At 39.8% G+C, this 21612-nt stretch overlaps 1 protein-coding gene across 2 annotated transcripts; it reads left to right on the top strand.

The window, feature by feature from the left end:
- The first annotated feature begins 1426 nt into the window (after nt 1-1426).
- On the top strand, nt 1427-21524 carry kdm5bb (lysine (K)-specific demethylase 5Bb). Of its 2 annotated transcripts, XM_043247318.1 has the most exons (28): nt 1427-1760; nt 4877-4954; nt 5420-5542; nt 5756-5926; nt 6634-6690; nt 9106-9249; nt 9458-9551; nt 9715-9833; nt 10093-10251; nt 10387-10506; nt 10612-10770; nt 10875-11056; nt 11471-11633; nt 13494-13613; nt 13745-13939; nt 14224-14405; nt 14667-14791; nt 15255-15405; nt 16185-16299; nt 16484-16854; nt 17347-17485; nt 17628-17807; nt 18285-18443; nt 18533-19006; nt 19142-19238; nt 19339-19511; nt 20262-20498; nt 20597-21524. In XM_043247318.1, exons 1-28 carry the CDS (start codon nt 1608-1610, stop codon nt 20729-20731), a joined length of 4575 nt encoding a protein of 1524 aa, XP_043103253.1. In that variant the 5' UTR covers nt 1427-1607; the 3' UTR covers nt 20732-21524. The 2 variants fall into 2 exon arrangements, with proteins under 2 accessions (XP_043103253.1, XP_043103254.1); XM_043247319.1 differs by lacking the exon at nt 6634-6690 and having other exon boundaries at nt 1428-1760.
- Nucleotides 21525-21612: the final 88 nt, after the last annotated feature.

Raw genomic sequence — 21612 nt, 5'->3', positions numbered from 1 at the left:
CGAAGGAATACAAGTTAGTTTTACATCGCAGTGCTTGCGGATATATCAGATTCACAGAGGTGCAAAATAATGGCCGCTATCGAACAGCATTTACATGCTTGGAAGTGCCAGGATACATAAAAAAAATAAGTGTTTTAAGTGACTGTGTTTGTCTGAAAGAAGAAAGTCGTATAGCCCTGGATACCTGTTAAAACATTTAGTGCTACCTCTCAAGATATTTTAACACATTGTCCGTTGTAGATTATTATTAGGTAGTTTTTTTTCTAATCTAAATGACTGCCAACCTCCAATATTATGATTATATTTTTTCAGCTCAACCATTTTTTGTGGACCCCCTCATTAATGTACATTAAGTAAAATTAAAATGTAATTTGACTTCGCTGATTATTTTCAAGTTTTTTTTTTTGCAATGAAAGCATCATGGTCCTGACTGGAATAACTATACTCATGTATTTTTGTAATTGTATTTATTTATTTATTTATTTTTGTGAGAAAAAAAAAAAGTCACTTCCATTCCATTTCAACGTGTCCATGATAAACTCACGTGTAAGACAATAAACTTTATAAATCTCAGTTTCATACGTGGCCTTATTTATATATTGAAATATAACGATGATTACATTAGCATTTAAGCGAGATGCTACTAGATTTGTCTTTATTTCAAAACACAAAAGTAGACCACTATTTAAAGCGCTTTACTACAAACCCCACTCCCCCGCGCAATTCGTCACGCTCTATACGCAAGTCGTCCAATCAGCAGCCGCAGTGAGTCTATTTAAAGAAGAAGTCCCAGCCGCTATCAGCTGTCACCTGAAGGTATCCATACGCGGAGGTAAACACTGGGGCGGAGCGAGGCGGTTGACGGCTTCGAGCGCATGCTGTTGGCAGAAGTGTACGTGAAGATACACAAAGTTTTTAGATTTATGGTGAACCGTGAGGAACACGCGTAGTTTTTCTACAAAGTTTTGATATAAGAGTACAACTCGACAGTGCCTTTGAATTTGTAAAGCCTGGTTACAGTTGTATACGTTTCTGCGGGCCCTATTTGTACACAGGCACATGTAGCATGGCATTGATAAAAATGGACTTCCTGAAAATAAAAAGACGCTACATTTTTTGAGTCTTTCTTTGTAAACGAAACCTCATTATAAACCGTAAATAACCGTACAGTTGGAACTTTTGTTTGAAAGCGACGCAATTTTGAGGAGTACGGTTTGTTTCTTGAGCTTGAATAGCACCTACACCGCTGTAAACGTGATTCCGTGCTGCAATCGTTACGCATCTAAAATACCAGCGATTTAAATAATGCAACAGTAAACGGTAAATATCGCGGTCGAACTGTCCCTTTAACGTGATTCTTAAAAGCTACAAGTAAGTGGACGCGCTCGCTTTGTCTCTAGATTTTTGAGCGGATGTGGTCTCAGCCTAAGAGCAGTCACGTCACGGTGAGTGTGTGTATGTGCGCGTGTGTGTGTTGATTGTTCGTGTTGTTCAAGTGTTAGCCGGACTGGGGGAGTAAGGACGGACAGACCGTGTTGCAGATCCCAGGAAGTTCTGTCTCCGCTTCGCTGAGCGACTCGATTCTGCTCCGGAACCGGACCTGCAGGATGACCCAGCGGGGCCCGGCCGAGTTTACCCCACCGCCCGAGTGTCCGGTGTTCGAGCCCAGTTGGGAGGAATTTGCAGACCCGTTTGCGTTTATCAATAAAATCCGACCCATCGCCGAGAAAACCGGGATCTGCAAGGTTCGACCGCCGCCGGTGAGTGCTGTCCGGACGGTCTGAAGCGGACCGGCTGAACCGGGCCGGATCTGCGGAGTGATTCTGAGTTCGGTTTAAAGGGAAATGTCTCAACATGGCGGCGCAGTGACAGCACTGCCGAACCGCTTTGTGTGTAGCTGCAGGCATCATATCGGTTGAATTTCCGAAGCTTTGCCGGGTCTCTGCTCGACCCGCGGACCCGCATGACCCGGATTTCTGACCTATGAGTGCAATAACGTCGCCCGTGATCCGCAAACGTCGCGGATGTGTGAATATTACACAGGAAAATGTCTCTTTATGGTCGCTGAGCGTGTAGTTTACGGCCTGGCTCGGTTCTAGAGCTGGATTAACTTGCACTTTAGTTCGCTGATTGTCAGTATTCATCGTTGCGATACAATATGGTTTCTTTTCATGTTTTATATTTTTATAAAAATTAATAATAGCGGTGTAGTTGCCTCCGCATGTTTAGTGACATTGACGATCATAAACCCCCATCATTACCTAATCGGTTGATTCAAATGGCTTTTAACGAGTTCCGTGTACTTTTAAGGAGAATTTAACGTCCACAAATAGACAAAAACCATCAAGAGACCAAAGAGATACCTGCCAATGCGGAAATTAATATTTCCTTTCATTTTCTCCACGGCACATTGTACACACGCGTACGTTGGCAAATTGAGTTGTTTATTTTTTATTACCTTAAAGAGAAGATTATGTTAATATGAACGAATTACACCATCATTATACAGTTATATCATGTATTCTGGTCAGAACGAAGCCGTTCTGTTGCAAAAGCGGTTGTGTGTGTGGATTATAATAATGCAATTAATTAATTACCGTTTATACCTAGCAACTAAATATAGTTCGCATATTAGCAAAATGACCCGGTTCAGCCTTTCGGCGTTAATCTGAATCCGAACTAACTCCCGAGCATGTCTAAACCAGTCTGAAGGGTTTTCAGTGGTTCTGATGGCGTCTTTATGTTTTATAGGTTATGTGAGTGAACATTAGACGAGCTCGGTGTCACGAATATTATAATTTATTCATCTCTCAAGATGGTTTTATGTGTCTGGGAGACCGAGTATGTGGTTTACAGTCATATTTTCTGTAGACATTTAAGCATATTTTTGTTTATAGCCACATTTAGGTACCACGTTATTTGTTTTAATCGCCGTTTACTCCTTGGCTCCGTTCACGACGCGCTCGGGATCAGCCTCGCTTGCTCCGGTTCCGGTTCTGGCCTCGGGTTCGACGCGAATTCGGGTTCTGATATGAATCTATTAAACTCGCGGCTACGTGACGTGATTCACGCACGAGGTGGCGGTTGGGAGAAAGCGTAATTACGTTAAACAGACCGACGGTTAACGGGCAAAATATGCCAAGCTTCATTATGGGACGACGGCTTCGCGTCGGGGACGATGTTAATATGCAGAAAAAGTGGTGTTTTTGTTAGTGGTTCTAATCTCACAGGGGGTCTAAAGCTGTGAACGTTTTCCAAATGGCCTCCTGCTTTCCAACACCGCCGTAGACGCGCACTGGATTCTGACACGTTTTAAAGTATTTGGACCGTGTTGAGTGATTCACAGGCTCGGTTCGGCTCATAAGCTGGCCCCGAACCCCTATGTATTGATGGATAGATGAAGTCCTCGGGCCGGGCGCGTCCTCCATGTTGCGAGCTATGGAGTGAATGAACCATCTGGCCATTTTGTGTCTTTCTCTAACTATGCTGCCTGAACAGCAAACAAGGAAATAATGTGGTAAATGGGTTTCATATGCACAGAACTTACCATATATATATTTTTTATTACGTGTAGCTGAGGTAAAAGATATGGATTGTGGTGAATGTTGTTTGTATGTAGGGCACAAAGCTGTATATGTGTATGATCTCATGTACAGTGGTTTATTGTACGACTCTCAAGTGGTGTGCCTTTTGTATATGCAATGAGGCAGTTCTGAATAAGTTTTTTTTATGTGCTAATTATGTAATTGCACTATTATTATAAATATATCAAAGCAAACATATCTAATTATGGGGCTTAAACGTGAGGTTTTGCAGCTCATTTTGATTGTGGCAATTGTACCCGGAGATTACTAGTTTTTGGCTAAGAAAGGGTAATACTTTATTGATCCCAGTAGGGTAAAATCCGGTCTCGGTAATCAAACTGTTAATTACATTGTGTGTATCTAGTGACATGATTGCATATGTGTTGATGCTTTCTGAATGCAGTTGTAAGCATGCGGTTATGGGAGGCTGGAGACAAAGAAAATTTGTTAAACGTAGACTGAAAAGGTTTTATATAGGGGGCCAGACTGAACGAAAACCACAGTTCACGGCCATCTACAGCAGGTTGCGTGTGAGCAAACGTGTGCTTTTGTAGTTCACATTTAGCCACTGTTAAGCAGACGCACATTCACAAGTTTTTAGGCCACAAACCACAAAATTGCAGTTACGTTTGAACAGGGTTGTCTTTTAGATCCTTTCAATTAAATTTATAAATCAAAAAAATATATATTTCGCAGGTTAGAAGATGGTAATGTAATCTGAACGAAATGGCTCGAGCAACATGTATTGTGGCAACAATGTATATTTATACTTTGTTTGCGTAGATCATTTTGTGTGTCTGTTTAAATTATCAATGTCCAGTATGCTTGGCATGAAAGTCTTATCTGTAAACGTGAAAAACAGTCACCACCTAATCAAAAGCTCCATGTTTTTGTGTGCGTGTCTGTGTGCTGTGAATTAATTTCACAAACCTACAAAGCCTAATGAATTCTGAAAATCAGAAAGCTAAAGATGAAAATTATGTCTCTCGATGAAGCCACTGTTGTTTGACCATGTTTGTGTTTTTGGCCCCAGTAATAATGAGTTGGAGGCTAAAGTCAAGGACACATTATGCTGTTTAAATGGGGCTGAAGTTTGTTTTTGTGAATTTTAGCTTTCCTAAAAAATTTGACTGTAAAACTGGTTCATTGATTCCTATTGGATGTCACAGCTAGATTTTGCTGCGCAGTTATGAAATTGCATACTGAAGTTAAATTTACTCAGAAATTAAATAAAAGAAAGATTAATAAAAGAAAAAGAAATGTATGTTAACTTTGTGTGTGTGTGTCTTTAGGATTGGCAGCCTCCATTTGCATGTGACGTTGACAAACTTCATTTTACTCCACGAATCCAGAGACTCAACGAGCTTGAGGTAATTTTACAATACCAATTTTACAAGCCACAAACTAGTTTGCACGAATGTTATTATATTTGTGAGGGCCCAGTATTTTAAAATATCTCCACAAACACAGTGAGACACGCAGAAAACAATTGCGAGGTCGTCCTGAAGTGCTCATTGTTTTGGAAAAACTCATAAATCTGTCCGATCATCTATTGATATCAACAGGTTTGTCACAGGATTAGGTTTAGGGTCAGTGTTTAAAACCATTGTGTATATGAGATAATATAGTGAAACCGAAGGGTGTAGGTTTGGGCTTTTGTAAGGTCAATGGCCAGTCTTGTCAGCAGAATTTGGGCCTTTTGAAAAGTCTGATATTAAAATGACACCATGTCTGAGATGCTTAATAATTAACATGCACCCTTCACAATCTTGCTGAATCTTCTTTTCTTTTCTTTTTTTTTCTTGGCACTTCCATCACTCTCCCCTTTCTTACAGGCTCAAACAAGAGTTAAACTCAACTTCTTGGACCAGATTGCCAAGTTTTGGGAGCTACAAGGATGCACACTCAAAATTCCCCATGTAGAGCGGAAAATCCTCGATCTATACCAGCTCAACAAAGTGAGTGAGTCTGTCATTCAGACTGCCTTTATCCGACTACATGAGTAAATATGCCTGATCAGTATTGTTAGCTGAAACCTGTTACTCATCTCTGTACGAGTCGCAGAGTAATTCATGTAACTGCTTTATAGTTCTTTATTACCGACCAAAACAAAATCATTCAAGTTATTTGTTTTGCAATGAAGTCCGACACTTTCTTTCTCAATCTGCCAGTTGGTTGCAGAGGAGGGTGGGTTCGATTTAGTTTGTGGAGATAGGAGATGGACGAAGATTGCCATGACAATGGGGTTTGCCCCAGGCAAGGCCGTGGGGTCCCACCTGAGAGCCCATTACGAGAGGATCCTGTATCCGTACAATCTCTTCCATTCTGGGACAAACCTCCTGGTGAGTTTAACATATAAACACATCAGATCGATTTATCACAAACTCTCCATAAAGCTTTCAGCAGTCACGCAGGAGTTTTGGGTTCGGAGTCCGGTTACAGCTGGTCTGCAGTGTTAAAGCTGGGCTTTTAGGCTTAGCTGTAACAGTTTCCATGTTAAGGTCTGATTGAGTATGCTGTTCTTATGAATGCAATATGTGGTTATTAAGTGTTTTATTGTTTTTAGATGCTTGTTTTTTTGTATTGTGTGCCAGTCTTTCTAGTTTCACTGCTCTTTGTGCCACAGCCTCTGCTAAATGTGGTTGTATCAATTATCAAATATCAATTAGCAAAATGCCTTTCGCACATTGTAAGCTGCATCCTTTCATAGAATTACTCATATATTTAAAGTATTATTAATATTTATATATTGCTGTGAAATTATATTACATATATTTATGTAATCATTTTATAAATATTTATTTATTACAATAAATCCATTTATAAACTATAGATTAAATATAATCTAAGTATATAATGTGCAATTACTTTTGAATTACTCACTCAGTGATCACATGCGGGAGCATTTAAATATAAAAAGTATCTAGAGCCTAATTAATTTTCTTTTCATTGACTGAGTGCTTGACATCTCTGTTAGAGATGTTGTGACCTCTGAACCAGAGATCACTGGCATTTTCCTTGTAATGTTTGGTACTCTTTTCTACATCAGGCTCTTGACCTTGCAGCCAAACTGACAAGTTTTGTGGCACCTCCTGGGCTGGAGGAGGTACGTTTTTTTTACTTTTGACTATTTTAACTTTAAATCTGGATCTGCAATATCATTACGGGCACTGTGGCAACTAATGTTTCATTTAGTAGTCGCTGTGGCTCTTACTGCCATGTGTGCTCCTGCTCTGAAAATCACACCTCCCATCTTTTAAATGTGTTGATTTATATTAAGGTAGTAATATAAATTTTATACTAAAAATCACTTTCACATGTTTGATATGTAAACATTTCCTTTTGCTGCTTAAGTCTATTTTTTTAAGCCAGTGCTTTGTTATATTTTTGAGTTTGGGCGACAAATGGGAGGGAACTGCTGTGTTTTTTTTTTGTTTGTGTTTTTTTTTCTTCTCTTGTTGTTGTTGTTTTTTTGAAGGACAGCATTCAATCTGCCCTTACCCTCAGCAAACCCCCAGCTGTCCTGTTGGGACACTGTTGCTTTTATTCTCCACCTACTACTCTCTTTGTTTTCACTTGCTGCTCTTTCTATGTTTTTGTCTTTTTGACTTCTGCTGCATCCTTTCTTCCTCCCCTCCCCCTTCCCCTCCTCCTCTCAACCCACAGAGACTGTGACCTGCTTTCTGTTCACGCTAATCTCTTTACACCTCCAGCTGTTCTCTCTCCTCCTTCTATCCTCTGTCTGTACGTTAATCTGTAATCTGATAGTGGTAGCAGGCGTCATACAGTTTGGATGCCGTGTAACTGGGAATGTTGAGGATTTCATCCTGCATGCACTCACAGATGTAACACTCTTTATAGCCAGACTAACAGATTTTTCACACATTAGTGTAGCTTATCTTTGGGGTAGAGAGAAACGATGACGGTGATTTAGAAGAATTTTGAGAAGTGTGAAGTTTTACAGTTTCCAGTGTGGGGGAACACTTAGGTGCCCTCAAAATGACCTTTGGCTTTTAATTGCATTTTTAAACATAGAAATCTTGAAACACATGAACAAAATTACTATATTATGCACTTTAGGCATTAAAAAGTTTGCTGGAGTTAAATCAAAAGATTATTGGATTATGTTTTACCAAAAAAATGCTGTTTCAGTCTTTCTATTGAAAAATGTAATGTTTAATTTCTGAGTGAAAATTATAATCCTACACCAGTTTTTTAAGGAACAGTTCATCATTAATTAATTTTTGTAATTATTTTGTCACACTTTGCCTTGACTGACTTGCTCTATAAAAGATGTTATGCAGAAGTCCAAGCTGCTTTTTTCCATGGGCTGTCAAGCTTCAAAAAAGAGTCTTAAATGGGTTCATGCAGCCCTTTTGAAACCATATTTTACCTTAGTTTGAGGAAAAAAGTTTTAATATGCATCAGCATCTCTCAAATTGAATTCACACCATGGAAAAGAGCAGCTTGAGTATTTTGCCTAACATCTTTCTTTTTGTTGAACAGGAAAAAAAAAGAAGGTGAACCATTAATCTTAAAGTGCAGCATTAAATTAAAGGGTTCATATGTTGTTGTTAAAAAGAACGTTATTTTGTGCATTTGGTGTAATGCAATGTATTTTTCACCGTTCAAAACGGGTCGATTTGTACAAAGTTCATTGTTCAAAAAAGCAAGGTGTGTTCTGATTGAAAGCCTTCAGTGTTTGGAAGAAATGTTATGCCCTTTTATCGTAATAAGATGCTGCATGAAAGCAAAACAATAAAAACACATTACAAACGAGGCATTTGTTGCGTCCAGTGGAGATGTAATTACTGATTATAATGACTTAGTACTGTCTTTTTACACGCCACATTGCATTCGTGATTGGAAAAACGGCAAGCAACAACAGCACTACCGTTCATTGCTCAAAACTCGCGTTTGAATAGTAAGTAGCGGGTTCTTTTAATACGAAAAATGTAACTTAGTAAAACGTTGTGAGTCAGAAGCGCCAGACCTCCTTGCGGAGGTAGAATTGCATAGGCTGCTCCCAGGTTCATAAAATAGTTCTCCGTAAATGCACAGAACACACTCTAATATTTGTGATGAACTGTTCTGGAACAGTGTTGTAAACTTAATCCACTGATTTCTAGTATTTTCACTTTCACAACTAAACACAGCATTTTCAGCAACCGGCAACACACTAAGAATAATAGTTCCGCCTTCTTTCTTTGTGTAAACAATTGGGCGGTGTTAAAAAAAAAAAAACGACAACAAAAAAACACTGTGAGGTAGAAAAGTTGGGTTTAAACGAGACGTTTGGGGGGGGTTTATAGACAAGTAATAACTTTTAATAAAGAATATGTCTTTGGTTTTGGTTCAGTCTTTACAGCTTTAGGGATCTTATCTATGCATTAACAGCTTGTAGTACTGCAAAGAGAAAAGAAAACTTGAAATTGCATCATATGACCGCTTTAACATCAGAGCATTGTAGTTTTATTATTTTTAAATCTGACCAATTGAGTTGTCTTCTTTTTTTCTTCAGTGTCTGCAAAAGGCATCAGTGGATGATGTAAATGATGAAGATAAAGAGTATAAACCACATGACCTGCTGCAGAGACAACACATTCACGTTCAGCCCAGCGACACGAGCGCACCAGCTAGACGAGCCAAGCGCATGAAAACTGAGGTGAATACTTTGAATACTCGTGAAATATTACTATAACTTAAAATAACTGTTTTCTATTTTCAGATATTTTTTAATGTAATTTATTCCTATGATGAAAAAGCTGAATCTCCAGTCTTCAATGTCACATAATCCTTCAGAAATCATTTTTGGTTAAATAGGCCTTTCCTTTTTTTGCCTTTTTAACTAACATCTATTTTTGTGTCTGTAGTCTGGCTGTGTCAAGTCAGAGGGAGGTGAGGGATGTGAGAACAAGCCCAATCTCAGGAGAAGAATGGGTTCATTCGTTGCCAAGCCTGAACCAGGTGAGCGTCTATCCTTTGCATCTAACTTCACATAACTCTGATGTTTAGCCAGTATTCATTAGGTAATATTTTTAGTCAAGCAAAGCAAACATGTTTTTAACACAGCTTTATTAGTCAAATCAGTATCTTTATATGAACAAAAGCATTTGTTTGTGTGTATTAGAGCGAGAAGTCCCTATACAGGTGAAGCAGGAACCTGTGGAGATAAAAGAGATCAATCCTGAACCAGAGAAAAGCAAATCACGTTACAAGAAAAACATCCCCCCTCCTCCAGTCAGCATGGTAAATTTCCTCCCCTCTTTCATATTCAAATGAGCCTTTCTGTCACATGTAAATTACAACCATTACAATGTTCATTTAACTCATTTCAGTTGAGGAAACCAATTGCCTTAAATCATTTAAGATTCAGAAAGAAACTACAAGTTGTAATGTGGGGAAAATTATATATATTAAAAAATATTAAAAATATTAAAATACACTGTGTAGCTTAAAACGTTGTTTAGATGATTAGGATATCACAGTGAGGTCTGTCTTTCTCTAGGTGGACCTGTATGTCTGTTTAGTGTGTGGAAAGGGGAACGATGAGGAGCGGTTGTTGTTATGCGATGGTTGTGATGACAGCTACCACACCTTCTGCTTGATCCCGCCTCTCGGTGATGTTCCTAAAGGTGATTGGAGGTGCCCTAAGTGTCTGGCTCAGGTGAGTTATAAGTAAACAATAACAGTATTTGTTCGTTCTTAAAAGTCAGTAAAAGTAGCAACAGTTCGGAAACCAGTCAATGTTGCATTTTAAGAGCCTACAACAATATATTGACTCAGTTATGTGTTTCTGCAGGAGTGCAGTAAACCTCAGGAGGCATTTGGCTTTGAGCAAGCTTGCAGGGACTATTCTCTAAAATCTTTTGGGGAAATGGCAGACTCTTTCAAGTCGGACTATTTCAACATGCCTGTTCATGTATGTACAAAACACTATTGAGACTCTGACATGAGTATAGATTTACAAAACCGAAAACAATTCTGAAACAATGAACTAACCATAAGCACTGCTGCTTGCTGCTAGATGGTTCCCACTGAATTGGTAGAAAAAGAGTTTTGGAGGTTGGTCGGGACCATTGAGGAGGATGTAACCGTGGAATATGGTGCTGACATCGCTTCAAAAGAGTTTGGAAGTGGTTTTCCAATCAAGGGTGGAAAGTTTAGAGTTGCTCCGCATGATGAGGTAAAACTGCAGTATCAGAATTTGAGATATTACTCAGTTCTTCGTATGTAGCACATCCTGTTTCCATCACTGTTGTTATTCTCTGTTGTGATTGATTGCTGTAGAAATACCTGCGCTGTGGTTGGAACCTGAATAACATGGCCATGATGACACCATCGGTGCTGACTCACGTCACTGCTGATATATGTGGTATGACTTTGCCATGGCTGTACGTGGGCATGTGCTTCTCCTCTTTCTGCTGGCACATTGAGGACCACTGGAGCTATTCCATCAACTACCTGCACTGGTAATGAGTGACATGCTTAATAAAAGGCAGATATATCAGTGTTATATATAGTGCACCGACTTAACTCACTGTACATTTTTCAAATATGATTTCTTCTCTAAATAAAAATGCAGTTACCTAGGAGAGTGTATTATTATAGAATGTCAAAATATAAGACTGACATAATTAACTTACCTTGTACACTACTTTTTTTCAGTAAGCATGCATTACATAGATATAAAAGTGACAAAGATAATTATTATGTTACAAAAGATTTCCCTTGTAAAATTATTGTTGTTTAAAACATTAAAATAGAAAACGTTTTACAATATAATAATATTTTACAATATAAATGTTTTTAATATGTTTTAATAAAAAAAAAAGTGGTATCATATGTGTGAAGATGGTGACCGTTTGTTTGTTTGTATGTGTTAGGGGAGAGCCTAAGACCTGGTATGGTGCTCCTGGTTTTGCTGCTGAGCAGTTGGAAGCAGTCATGAAGAAACTGGCCCCAGAACTGTTTGAGTCTCAGCCAGACCTTCTACACCAGCTTGTCACAATCATGAACCCCAATACACTCATGGCCCATGGAGTACCAGTGAGTATACACAAAATCACATGCTCGCATGGAGCACCTGTAAGTAACATAGACATATATAGATGCCCCATTGGAAGCTCCAGGCTCGTAGATGCGGTTGCCATGTTGAAACAGTGAACTTGACATCATTCACCATACTGTGGGTTCAGAATTGTGGCATCTTTCAGATTTAGTAATTACTATGGTGAATGACATCAAGTAAAGACCTCTATGCATCTACGTGTATATGTATGTACAAACCGGATTCCAAAAAAGTTGGGACACTATACAAATCGTGAATAAAAACTGAATGCAATGATGTGTAGGTGCCAACTTCTCATATTTTATTCAGAATAGAACATAACTCACGGAACAAAACTTTAAACTGAGAAAATGTACCATTTTAAGGGAAAAATATGTTGATTCAGAATTTCATGGTGTCAACAAATCCCAAAAAAGTTGGGACAAGGACATTTTCACCACTGTGTGGCATCTCCCCTTCTTTTTACGACACTCAACAGACGTCTGGGGACAGAGGAGACCAGTTTCTCAAGTTTAGAAATAGGAATGCTCTCCCATTCTTGTCTAATACAGGCCTCTAACTGTTCAATCGTCTTGGGCCTTCTTTGTCGCACCTTCCTCTTTATGATGCGCCAAATGTTCTCTATAGGTGAAAGATCTGGACTGCAGACTGGCCATTTCAGTACCCGAATCCTTCTCCTACGCAGCCATGATGTTGTGATTGATAGAGAATGTGGTCTGGCATTATCTTGTTGAAAAATGCAGGGTCTTCCCTGAAAAGATGACGTCTGGATGGGAGCATATGTTGTTCTAGAACCTGAATATATTTTTCTGCATTTATGGTGCCTTTCCAGACATGCAAGCTGCCCATGCCACACGCACTCATGCAACCCCATACCATCAGAGATGCAGGCTTCTAAACCGAGCGTTGATAACAACTTGGGTTGTCCTTGTCCTCTTTGGTCCGGATGACATGGCGTCCCAGATTTCCAAAAAGAACTTCGAATCGTGACTCGTCTGACCACAGAACAGTCTTCCATTTCGCCACACTCCATTTTACATGATCCCTGGCCCAGCCTAAACGCCTGAGCTTGTGGATCTTGCTTAGAAATGGCTTCTTCTTTGCACTGTAGAGTTTCAGCTGGCAACGACGGATGGCATGGTAGATTGTGTTCACTGACAATGGTTTCTGGAAGTATTCCTGAGCCCATTCTGTGATTTCCTTTACAGTAGCATTCCTGTTTGTGGTGCAGTGTCGTTTAAGGGCCCGGAGATCACGGGCATCCAGTATGGTTTTACGGCCTTGACCCTTTCTCACAGAGATTGTTCCAGATTCTCTGAATCTTTGGATGATGTTATGCACAGTTGATGATGATAGATGCAAAGTCTTTGCAATTTTTCGCTGGGTAACACCTTTCTGATATTGCTTCACTATCTTTCTGCGCAACATTGTGGGAATTGGTGATCCTCTACCCATCTTGGCTTCTGAGAGACACTGCCACTCTGAGAAGCTGTTTTTATACCCAATCATGTTGCCAATTGACCTAATTAGTGTTAATTGGTCTTCCAGCTCCTCGTTATGCTTAAATTTACTTTTTCCAGCCTCTTATTGCTACTTGTCCCAACTTTTTTGGGATTTGTTGACACCATGAAATTCTGAATCAATATATTTTTCCCTTAAAATGGTACATTTTCTCAGTTTAAACTTTTGTTTCGTGATTTATGTTCTATTCTGAATAAAATATTAGAAGTTGGCACCTACACATCATTGCATTCAGTTTTTATTCACGATTTGTATAGTGTCCCAACTTTTTTGGAATCCGGTTTGTATATATGTATAAAACACTCTTTCTTTTTTAGATTTACAGAACCAATCAGTGCGCAGGAGAATTCGTCATCACTTTCCCACGGTCCTATCACAGCGGCTTCAACCAGGGTTTCAACTTTGCAGAGGCTGTGAACTTTTGCACAGTGGACTGGGTAAGGATCAGTTCTGCTGTTACACTGACTGTTATTAATGTGGTGTGGCAGGTCTCAGAGTTGAGTGTGCAGAGTTTTACTTTATGTGAATATTTATAATTGTTGAACTTTGTTGTAAATTTGGTTTGCAGATGCCACTGGGGCGTCAATGTGTGGATCACTACCGCCTGCTTCACCGTTACTGTGTGTTCTCTCATGATGAGATGGTGTGTAATATGGCCATGAAAGCCAACAGCCTGGATGTGGTTCTGGCGTCATCCGTACAGAAAGACATGCAGATCATGATCAAAGAGGAGAGAGAGCTGCGGGATAAAGTCCGTAAGATGGTGAGAGAACACAAACAAAACCTGTCAAATCTGTGTGAGAGACCATTTGTGTAGATGACACTATAGTGTAAATTTATTCAACTGTGCTCATTAGTCTTCTCACTCTGAGAAAAACAAACAGATATGGAAGTGTGTAGTAAAATATGCCAATGTTTAAGTCAATACTAAAACGATTATCCTCACACTTCATGGACTTCATGCGTGTAATACATTTTTCTTTTCTTTTTTTTTGCCTACTTCTCTCTATAAATGATCGTTTGATAATATTCTCTCTCTTTGTATAGGGGGTGGTTCATTGTGAATTGTTTGAATACAACCTGCTGGCAGATGATGAGAGACAGTGCATAAAGTGTCGCACCACCTGTTACCTGTCTGCTCTCACCTGTCCCTGCAGACCAGGAGTCCAGGTGTGTCTACACCATGCCCACGACCTCTGCTCCTGCCCCGTTTCCAACTACACGCTCTAGTGAGTCTCCACTTCTGCTTTCGTTACTCCTCAAAGATCAGGCTACAGGATACAGTAGCAGGCCTTACATATAGACTCTTTAATTTCATTATGATTAAACAGTTACATTCTGATTGGATCTTTGAAGTGGTTCAACTCTAAATCAGTGCCTCAGATTGAAATATATAGTTTTGCTATTGTTGGCTGTATCTCTTGGGATTTTTTTTTTTTTAAGTGAAGCTCTGGTGAAAGTTTCACTCAATGTAATGCTCATCCACACAGTTACCGTTTCACACTGGATGACCTTTACCCCATGATGAATGCTGTGCGCCAGAGGGCGGAGTCCTATGATGAGTGGGCGTCACGAGTGACGGAGGTCATGGAAGCGAAGCTTGACAAGAAACGCAGTGAGTTTCATTCTGAACATTTCCAAAACCGATACCAGCATCTTCATGAGTTAGAAGCCACTTTCAGCATGTGTAGTTTTTATAATTATTCATAATAATGCTAACATTATTTTTTAAATAGACAACATATGACTTGATGATCAGGAAATCTAAAAGACATTTTATATACTTAGATGTTTCCCATTTTCATGTGCATAGTTAACATTATAAATGTATGTGTGTGTATAATATAATATAATAATATATTTATATTTATTTACTATGCAAAATATTGTATTAACATTACCCTCCTCTTATTTTCTGTAGAGCCTAATATTAATGCTAGCCCACCTTTCACAATTTACATTTTTGTGGACAAGTCCCATACAATAGTCATAAAATGTTACATCACTCAAGTTGTGTTTAAGTACAGTGTCATTAGTTTAATTTTTTAAATTTGGCACCTCTCTCTCTAACGCTGTAGATGTCACAGTGTTTCGTGACCTTCTGGAGGAGTCTGACGAGAAGTCGTTCCCAGAGAATGATCTGTTACGTCAGCTGAGGCTGGTTACTCAAGATGCTGAGAAATGCTCGTCTGTTGCTCAGCAACTGCTAAACGGCAAAAGGCAGACCAGGTACATGCACACAAAACTACGAATTGTACTCAAACAAGCTACAGTTATAGTTAAAGCCCTAGTTTAAAACCTATGGGTTTTTTCACAAAGGCTGCGTTTAAAAAATACTATAGAACAGAAATAATGTGAAATATTATTACCATATCAAGAAATATTTTCCCCTATTTATATTTTTAAATGCATTTTATTCCAGTGATGGAAAAGCAAAGTTTTCAGCAAAATAATAATAATTCGTCAATAATAAAAACTAGGGATGTATCATTTGCCTGGGTATTTTAAATCAGCCCAGTGTGTGTGTGTGTGTGTGTGTACATGTATAAAACATACTCTCTCTGTATATCTAGTGGTCAGAAACAAAAAATGCTTGATCTATACTTACCTTTGAGATTGGTTCAGGACACCCCTATTAAAAACAGCTGTGCTGCTTAATATTTTTGTTGAAACCTTTTCACTTAACATGTGGTCTAAAAAAATGACAGAGCTTATGATGCTGAAAAAGTCACTGAACTAAAATGCACCTCAGGGTTTTTTCGAAGACATCCATCTTTACACATACGTGGACAAAAATAGTGCAAAGAGGTGCAAGAATGACACCCTACACGCTCACTATACAAGTACCTCAGCTCACAGTGTTTATTACCATTTCAGGGGAATTTGCAGTGTGCTGGACTTTGTTTTTCTGCACACATTGGTTTGGTTCGGCTGAAACATGGCATGTGAATTGTTTATTATTTTATGCATTTGGTAATGTCTGTCTGTCGTCATCTGTCTGTCTGCAGGTACCGCACAGGCGGGGGTAATTCTCCTAATCAGCTCACAGTGGAGGAAATGAGATCATTTGTCCGCCAGCTTTATAACCTGCCCTGCAGTCTAACACAAGCACCGCTTCTGAAGGTGACTGACACACACACACACACACACACACACACACACAGAGTAGTGTAAGATGCAAGCAATCCTCCTGAAGATTAATGAGCCACAGTTCATCTCTAAACAGCTCATATAATACAAGCGATTAACTCTCTCTCTTTCTCTTTCTCTCTCTCTCTCTCTCTCTCTCTCTCTCTCTCTCTCTCAGGAGCTGCTGAACAGCATTGAGGATTTCCAGCAGCACAGTGAGAAGCTTCTTTCTGATGAAGTGAGCGCAGATTCTGTTAGCGAGATTGAGTCCTTGCTGGAGGAGGGCTCTCAGTTTGACGTGTGTCTTCCGGAGTTGCCGCTGCTGCGGGAGTGTCTGGAACAGGCCCGGTGGCTGGCCGCAGTTCAGCAGGCAGAGGATCCGGTTTCAAACCCCTCCGGTCTCTCTTTGGACAGCATGCGCCGGCTGATCGATCGAGGGGTTGGACTGACACCGCATCCCTCCACCGAACGCACGATGGCTCGCCTGCAGGAGCTGCTCACAATCTCAGAGGAATTGGAAGAGAAAGCACAGGCACTGCTGAAGGCCAGGTGGGGGCAGCACTGAAAGAAGACTCTTGCACAGATAACACAACCACCAAGCTACCCCTTGTTTACATTATGTCACAGCCCCCTCAAATATAAAGAAGCCCATTCGTGTTAATATATATTTTTGAGGCAGTTATAAGACCCATTTGTATCATTTATCCATATATAAAAGTAACATTTTAATTAACAACTATTACACAACCATTGCGTATGGCTTGTTGTTCTGGTCTCAAGCCATAAAAGTATCCATTAGTGAATTTATACAAAACAAAAACCTAAGGTCATTTTCAATAGCCAATTCATGACTGAATTAGGGAACCGGTTCCTTTTTTACAACTGATTTGCATCAGTTCAGAGGCTTGGAAATGCAAAGCAGCCCTTGAATAAGACTGATTCAGTTCCTGCGGTGCGTGCTGAGAACCAGCAAGAGGCAGCACAAAGTGATTGTGTAATGAGTCCAGTGACATTTGTTAATGTTTTCATTTTTTCTTTTAGGCCTCCAGAGAGTTTAGAGACTCTCAGTTCTACTTTGACTCAGGTGGACGGGGTACCAGCATACCTGCCAAACTGCCTGCTACTGCAAGACACCGTGAACAGGGCTAAAGAATGGCTCCAGGAAGCTGAGGATTTACAGGTTGAGTATTCTACATCAGAAGTAGTTTGTATGCGTTCTACATGATAATGAACATGAGACATGCATGTTTTTGAAGATTTATCTGTCTGCAATGGTGATGGCAGTTTATGTGATTTGTTTGTGTTTCTGTTTGTGCTGGCAGGTCGGAGGTCAGATTCCGGTTCTCAGCTCACTCTCTGATATGGTTCTGAGAGCTCATGCAATTCCTGTGCGACTGGAGCCTCTGGACCAGCTGGAGGTTCTGGTATCAGAGGTGCAGGCCTGGAAAGAGTCGGCTGCTAAAACCTTTCTCGTCAAAAACTCTCCTTTCACGCTGTTGGAGGTTAGACTGCTCGTATCATGTAAAATAATGAGAAATTTTCTGTTGAAATATTTAAGCTATTAAAATGAAGTTTTTAGTTCTTGAAAGATAGAAAATGTAAATATTAACCATTAAAATGTGTCAAATCAAATTAAGTGATTTTGAGGTTAGTCATTTTAATTTTTTTTACTTAAAGTAGTATATAATATAATACCAGATCATTATAAAATCTACAATGTACATCCTGTCTCCATTTATAAAAAAAAAGGCATACATATGTACATAAATAGCATTAATAAATGGCTAAAACTATATGCTAATGAATGTTCATGAGCAACTAATAGGTGTAACCATATAATAAAATATTACCCATATTTCTATTAGTTAGTTTAGTTGATTTTAAGGTGAAATATGTAAATATTGTCATGACATAATGAAACTTTATTTTGAATAAATAGTTGTTGTTGAGGTTATTCATGGGTCTGGTCACCTGTGCAGGTCTTGTGTCCACGATGGGAAGTGGGCAGCTCTTTAAAGAAGAAGATGAGGAAGATGAAGGGAGAGTGTGTGTCATCAGGGAAGAAAAAGCTTGTGAAGCTGGACTGCATGAGCGATGTTGAAAGAGCACTTTCAGACAGCAAAGACTCTGCGTCTGCCGTGAGTTTACTATACGGTACATTCCAGACAAATGTCAGATAAACGAAAAGCTTCTCTTTTCTCATTAGTCCTCTGTTTTTCTCTTACAGATGTTTACTCTGGCTGAGGTTCGTTTAAAAGAGCTGGAGTCACTATGCTCTCTTCGTGCAGCTAATGAATCGAAGCTCCTGCCTACAGCAGACTGCACTGCTCTCAAAGTGTGTGTGTGTCAGAAACCACCCATGGGCGCCATGCTGCAGTGCGAGCTGTGTCGAGATGCTTTCCACAGCGTTTGTGTACGTGGACCCTCCGATCCCCTTGACCCTGAGGCTTGGCTGTGTCCGTTATGTCTACGGTCGACAAAGCCCCCGCTGGCCAAGATCCAGACACTGCTGTCCTCGCTGCAGCGGATCCGTCTGCGTCTCCCAGAGGGTGACGCTCTTCGTTATATGATTGAACGCACTGTAAGCTGGCAGCGACGGGCACGAGAGGTCATAGACTCATACAATCACTCTCCAACCTCTCAGGATTGTAGAGGAGCTTCACCTACACCAAACCACAGGACAACTGGCCACAAAAGGAAGGTTAGACATTAAATCACAGACTAGGGGAATATGGTTTAGTTTTGTTTTATATATGTATGTGTGTATATATATATATGTGTGTGTGTGTGTGTGTATGTATGTTGCTGTCAATAAAGAGTCTTTGTTTTATTATAGCCACTGTGTGGATCTCCATCTCAGTGTCAGGACTGGGGTGTTTCTGGCCAAGAACAGTCTGTGTTTTACACAGAACAGCGTTGTATTCCTCTCCAGGGTCTGTATCATTCTCACATACAAAAACCCAAAGAGCATTTTCATAATTCTGAAATTCACAGTTTTTACTGCTTAAGTAATAAAATGAAACTCTGTTCTAGGTCTCAGTTCAGAGGTGGAGGAACTGATGGTGGAGGGTTTGCTTCTACAGGTTTCTGTCCCCGAGACCCAGCAGCTCTACAGACTTCTGCTGTCTGGCCCCCCGACCACAAACACGTCCCACACAGAACACGCACCCTACCTCACACCAAAACACTCCTCACCGCAAAGAGAGGTAAAGGAGTGTGAGGCTGTGCATGCATCAGTTCTTTTGGGTTGTTAGTAGTTAAAATTCAGTCACCAATTGAGAAGAACTGTTTTATAACTTAGAACTGATTTATAAAATCTTTTACTTTTTTCTCTTTTGGGATAATGTATAAACTTTGAGACAAACCAACCAAAAGCTCAAAGAGCTCAAATATTGTATGCTTCTGTGTAGACCAAAGTCAGTGTTTTAGCTTCGTGTTTTAAAGCTACACTTGTCATATTCATAGTTTTCAGTCGCATGACCTGGAGAGCAAAACATGCATGCATAGAAAACATACATCGCTTAATGGTTCAGTGTTTTACTTACAATGGTTTTCTATGGGAAACTACTTACCGTGAAACTTTTAACTTGTGTTTATATTTTGGCTTCATCTTCTTTCCTGTACAAAATATACATCTTCAACAAGGTGTTTACTAAATTTCAAGTTTAGTTTTGCCCGCCAGGTTGGGTGCTCCTATATGCCAACTGTTTGATTACCAGCATTCTTCAAAACACCTTCTTTTATGTTCAGCAAAAGAAACTCATTTTTGACTTTTTTTTTTTTTTTTTTTTATTATTATTTTCACATTTATTATATCAGTGTTTGTTTCGGTGCTTTGATACAATCTGTGTTGTTAGATTAAAACAAATAGTTGATTATACAAAGTTATAATTTAGTGTAATTTAACAAGTTGTTTAAGAATTTGAATTAATCACTCATCTATTTGCCCTCTATAGGGAGATGCAATCACTTCAGCAGAAAAGAAAGCTAAGCGGCGAATGAACAGAGAAGAGGCCGAGATCAGAGATAGAGGGATAAATCCAAAAAGCAAGAAGCAGAGGATGGGTACAGAGAAGCGGCGAGAGAGGAAAGCAGCGTCCATATCTGCATCAGATGTGTCTCAGTCAGAAGACTCTGAAGAGGATATGACCCAGTGTCCAGCAGAGAACTGTCTCCAGCCGGAGGGGGAAGAGGTGAGCAAGGGAACGTAGCGGCTAAGTGTGTGTGTGTGTGTGTGTGTGTGTGTGTGTGTGTGTTTGAATGCGTTTTGACCCATTTCTCTCTGCTTTAGGTGTACTGGGTTCAGTGTGACTGCTGTAACCGCTGGTTCCATATGATATGTGTGGGTGTATCAGCTGAACTCGCAGCCGAGGAGGATTACATGTGCGTGACCTGCAGCACAACCAACGCAGGTCGACGGAAGTGAGTCGGACGAGGGAGGCAACCGCTCTCCCACCCTATCCTCCTCTATCCCTTCTCCTGGATGTGTAACTCACCCTCCCCGTTCCTTAACCTGTGACCTCTGACCTTTGTAACAACGGTGCTATTTTACTCTTTGTTGGACTCTGTTGTCCTGAATGATACTATTTGGTCACTTTTTTTGTATTTTTACAGCTTTTTTCCTTCTGTCGAACTGTTTGTGATTGTCTAAAACAATGATAAATATGCTAAATGCTGAATGAATATAGCGGTGCATGGGTTTCTGTTTGTGTTGCTTTCTGGCGTGGAGGAGGGACGCTCTTGTGAATCGCAGCGAGGCTCGTCTTTTCTGCATGCACTGCCAGAAACGGCACAACACAGGACAAATGAACAGTTTTCACCAAATACAATAAATAATAAATACAGAGAAATTATTTTTGGGAAACTTTGTTGTTTCAGTACACAGCCATCTGGGATTCTCTCCGTTCTGACGTTTTATTTCTTTTTGTAGATTAGTTTTATTTATCGGAGCAATAATGTTGTTTGTAAGTTTCGGGAGGTTTTGGCTGTCTCAGTTGTGCTGATGCTTTTAGAGATGGTGGTCAGATATTCAGGACATGTAACGGATACACACGTCAGAATTGTAGCAGAGAGAAGAGTGTAATGAACTGCCACAAAACCTGCTCAAGCCGTTTTGAAGGGTGAGGGTGGGGGTGTTAGGGTTTGGGGGTTTGACTAGCTTGTTAAAAAAAATGTCCCAATTTATAGTGTGGAATAAAACTCTTTGTTCTAATATCAGACAAAGTCTCTTCTCTTCTTCATTTACTGGTCACTGTAGTGTTGGTGCATCTGAGATTTTTATATATATATATATATATATATATATAT

The sequence above is a fragment of the Puntigrus tetrazona genome, chromosome 8, assembly GCF_018831695.1.
Source record: "Puntigrus tetrazona isolate hp1 chromosome 8, ASM1883169v1, whole genome shotgun sequence".
NCBI classification, from domain to species: Eukaryota; Metazoa; Chordata; class Actinopteri; order Cypriniformes; family Cyprinidae; genus Puntigrus; species Puntigrus tetrazona.
This window is presented reverse-complemented; position numbering and strand designations above follow the sequence as displayed.

Excerpts from the sequence above, each read along its gene's own strand:
- kdm5bb (XM_043247318.1), top strand. The coding sequence starts at position 1,608 with ATGACCCAGCGGGGCCCGGCCGAGTTTACCCCACCGCCCGAGTGTCCG. Across the intron at positions 10,771-10,874 it reads GAGTTGCTCCGCATGATGAG|AAATACCTGCGCTGTGGTTG; the intron begins GTAAAACTGCAG and ends TGATTGCTGTAG. Across the intron at positions 13,940-14,223 it reads GGGATAAAGTCCGTAAGATG|GGGGTGGTTCATTGTGAATT; the intron begins GTGAGAGAACAC and ends CTCTTTGTATAG.